We start from the raw sequence: 3,970 nt of genomic DNA, 5'->3' as shown, positions 1-3,970 counted from the left end.
CTGGTTGTTTGGCATTCAAATCAAGAGGAATGAGCATCCATGTACCAAAAATGAGAGAGAACCTGCTGTAATACAAAGTAAAAAAAATGAAAGCAACCACTACTGTTTTAACTAAATACCCAATTTCTATTTGCTCGATCATTTTCATTGCTAAAAGAATTTGACGAAGGTATGCAATATTGAAAATCCAAATTTTATTTCTTCTCTAAACCCACTTTTCTTTGAAAACTCAATTTTTACATATTCTCCATATCCAAAAGGTCTGAGAATGAAATCGAAGAAATTTGATCAGAATAACGAGAAAGAAATAGAAAATAAGAAGATGATTGATTAAGAAGGATGATGTGGAGAAATGGTGAGAAAAAAAGTTAATTATTTTAAGGGATAAATTTATAATTTAATAATTTAATATATATATTGAAATGTGTTGTATTACTAATACATAAAAAAGAGGGGTATTAATAATCCATAATCCAATATACCCAATATAGTTTATTTAATTATACATAGACAAAAAAAAGTACCAAATAATACATTATAAATAACAAATAAAAATGATACATATCTTATTTTTGTTAACAAACTCTACCAAACGGCCCTTAAGTTAACTTTTTAACTGCATACAATGACAAACTATAAGAAATATACCACTCTAATTAGGCATGGATAGATAATTATTGTAGTACTAGATATTGATGGCCCATGCTAACATGAGTCCAACATTTATTATTTTTTAATTTAATGTATGTGACAAGTAAAATTTAGATAATCAATTACAAAAAAATTTTTATGTTATCATATTATTTTGTGTCTATTTTATCTTTTTTATAAATATTATTAATTTTTCAATGAGTAGATAACCATAATAATTAATTAGGGGTGATATAGTAAAATCACGATGAAAGCAGGGAAGCACGTGTCTTAAATGACTTATAATAATTTATTAGAAGTGACATAGAAAAATTATTATAAAATACTTGTGAAAAAATTTAAGTGGACCTCATATAGTAAGATTACGGTTGAACCAACTGAAGAAAACACGTTAAAATGTCTATTTTACTTGTTTGTATTAAATATTATTAATTTTTTAATATGTAAATGACTTATAGTAATTAATTAGGGGTGATATAATAAAATTATGGTTCGAGCAACTGAAACAAGCATGTCAACTTGCTGCCTGCTTCAACTGGTGAACTCCCTCTATCAAAATTACTTTTAAAAAATATTTAAATTTTTTTTTAGAGGGTCTCATATAAGTCGTTAAGTTAATTTAAAACATCAAGAGTTAATTTTCAATTTATGTCTATTTTACCCTTTTTATTAATTATTATTAATTTTTTAATACTTACATGACTTATAATAATTAATTAAGGGTGATACAGTAAAATTATGATTGAAGTAGCTAAAGCAGACATGTCATAAATGACCATTTTACTTTTTTTCTAGTTAAATATTATTAATTTTCGAATTTGTAAATGACTTACAATATTTAATTAGAAATATAATAATTAATTATGAATAATATAGTAAAATTATTATTGAAACAAATGAAGCAGACATGTCATATATCTATTTTTATTATTAATAATTTTTTAATATATAAATAATTTATAATAATTTATTTAAAATGATATAGTAAAATTGAAGCAGACATATGCGTGCTTCATCACTCAAACTCCCTCTTTAAGTAAAACAAAATAAAATAAAATATGCAGAATAGTCGGTGAAGTTCTGCGTAAAACTAGAACCCTAGATGAGGTAGAAGTTTTCATAAAGTACAATCCTGGTATCTAAATGAAAAATTATCTTTTCATCACTCGTTTATTCTATAAGAAGGGATAACCATTAAATGTTTTTCTCTCGATGTTACAACCCCAAAGTGGTCATCAAGGTCCAAATCACAAGGCTGCATATCATTTGGAAGCTCCCAATCAAAGCAATGCACCAATTGTGCCACCACAAGGCGGATAACGACAATCCCCAATTGCACTGCAGGGCAGCTTCTTCTGCCAGCGCTAAATGGTAAAAGTTGGAAGTTACGTCCACGAACATCTATACTGCTCCCAACAAACCTCTCCGGGAAAAACTTCTCAGGCTCGGGCCAAACATTTGGATCCCTCTGAATTGCATAATTATTTATTATAACTCGGGATCCCTTTCGTATGGGGAAGCCATCAACTACACAATCCTCCATGGCCTCACGTTGCGACAGTGGCACTACGGAATGCAGCCTCATGCCTTCTTTTACAACCATTTCTAAGTACTTCAAATTCTCCAAGTCTGATTCTTTTACCATTCTTTCAAGTCCAACCACTTGTTCTAACTCATTTTGTAGTTTCTTCATCACATGAGGGTGCCTAAGAAGCTCCGTTATTATCCAATCTATTGTTGTCCCTGAAGTGTCAATTGCTGCAACAATCATGGTCTGTTATAGAAAAGGAAACATGGTAAATTAGTGCCGAACATATTTAGTCGTATGATGACCTTATAATATTATAAGTACATAAATGGGATGAAATAGCTTACAAAGAGGATAGCTTTTATATTGCTACGGTCAAACTGAAATTCCGCTTCTCCTGATTGCATAATGTCCAACATGGTGCCCACAAAGTCTTTGGACTGCTTCTGGTCGTTAGACTCGGCGCATTCATCGATAATCTTCTCAAGGAACTCATCAAACACCTTTGAAAGATCCTTGAGCCGGCGAGTGAGTCCCTGGAGATCAATTACACCAAGGAAGGGGAAAAAATCTCCAAGATTTGGTGTTGCAGCTAAATGGACAACCTCTTGAAGTACAGCTTTGAATCCCCTATTGTCCAAATCTTTATCCGTGTACCTCTTTCCAAACATCATCAATAGAGCCAAGTCCGCATTCAAGGATGCAACTTTTGCGCTAAGATCAACAACAACGCGATCACGAGCTTCATTTTTAAGTGATTCAATCATAAGCTCAACTTGTTGCCTTCTCATGGGTTGAAACGAATTGATCTTTTGATTAGTCAAAAGGTGCAGAGTGAACAATTTGCGCATGTTACGCCAATAAGATCCATACTTTGAAAATATCACATCCTTTTGGCCATATGCCAAATAGTGAGCTGCCTCATTATGAGGCCTACTGGCAAAGATATGATCATATGTCTTGAGGAATTTCTCAGCTGCATCAGCAGACGAGGCAACAATTGTAGGTACTAATCCTAGTCGCATATGCATAATTGGACCATGTTTCTTGGCTAGTTTTTGTAAATCTTGGTGTGGTTTTTCCCCTAACAAATGAAGATGTCCTAGAATGGGAAGCCCCCTTGGACCTGGAGGAAACTTTTTTCTTTTATAAATATTTAGCAGCTCATATAAGGCATACACAATAAAAATTACTAATAGTGTTTCCCATATCACAAACATGGCTAATACACAATAGATCTAACAGATAAAATATAAGTTGGGTTTTGTGAATTGAGAGGGAAAGATACGTGCTATTTATACTTATATGTTACTAACGTTTTGTTGAGGGTATGATAGTTCAATTTTCTAATACTTTAGTCAAAATTAGCCAGCTTGCGGGAAAAGCTACGATTTAGTCAAATAAATTGAGCATGTTTTATACTACTTTAGTCGAAATTTTCGGCTTAGGGATAAGGTACTCCCTCCGTTTTGAAATAAGTGAATTATTAGGGTATTTATTAGTATTTCAAAATAAGTGAATCATTGAATTTTTTTTTCAAATTTACCCTTATGATTTGATAATCAATTTACGGAATAAGTGAATTGTTGAGGTATTTATTGGTATTTCAAAATAAGTGAATCATTAAATTTTTTTTTAAATTTACTCTTATGATTTGACAATCAATTAACTATGGAATAAGTGAATTGTTGGGGTATTTATTGGTATTTCAAAATAAGTGAATCATTGAATTTTTTTTCAAATTTATCCTTATGATTTGACAACCAATTAACTTTTGAAAATGTATTACAA

At 31.2% G+C, this 3,970-nt stretch overlaps 1 protein-coding gene across 1 annotated transcript; it reads right to left on the bottom strand.

Annotated features, from left to right (window-relative positions):
• Nucleotides 1–1,568: 1,568 nt before the first annotated feature.
• On the bottom strand, nucleotides 1,569–3,447 carry LOC107866131 (cytochrome P450 71AU50). Its single transcript, XM_016712310.2, has 2 exons — nucleotides 2,527–3,447; nucleotides 1,569–2,425 (listed from the first exon to the last, which is right to left on the bottom strand). Exons 1-2 carry the CDS (start codon nucleotides 3,397–3,399, stop codon nucleotides 1,814–1,816), a joined length of 1,485 nt encoding a protein of 494 aa, XP_016567796.1. The 5' UTR covers nucleotides 3,400–3,447; the 3' UTR covers nucleotides 1,569–1,813.
• Between the last annotated feature and the right edge of the window lie 523 nt (nucleotides 3,448–3,970).

Source organism: Capsicum annuum, chromosome 3, assembly GCF_002878395.1.
Source record: "Capsicum annuum cultivar UCD-10X-F1 chromosome 3, UCD10Xv1.1, whole genome shotgun sequence".
NCBI lineage: Eukaryota > Viridiplantae > Streptophyta > Magnoliopsida > Solanales > Solanaceae > Capsicum > Capsicum annuum.
This window is presented reverse-complemented; position numbering and strand designations above follow the sequence as displayed.

What these genes read in the sequence shown, in the direction of transcription:
- LOC107866131 (XM_016712310.2), bottom strand. Translation starts at nt 3,399, where the DNA reads ATGTTTGTGATATGGGAAACACTATTAGTAATTTTTATTGTGTATGCC. An exon ending in ATATAAAAGCTATCCTCTTT is followed by an intron (nt 2,426 to 2,526) that starts GTAAGCTATTTC and finishes TTTCTATAACAG; the next exon opens with ACCATGATTGTTGCAGCAAT.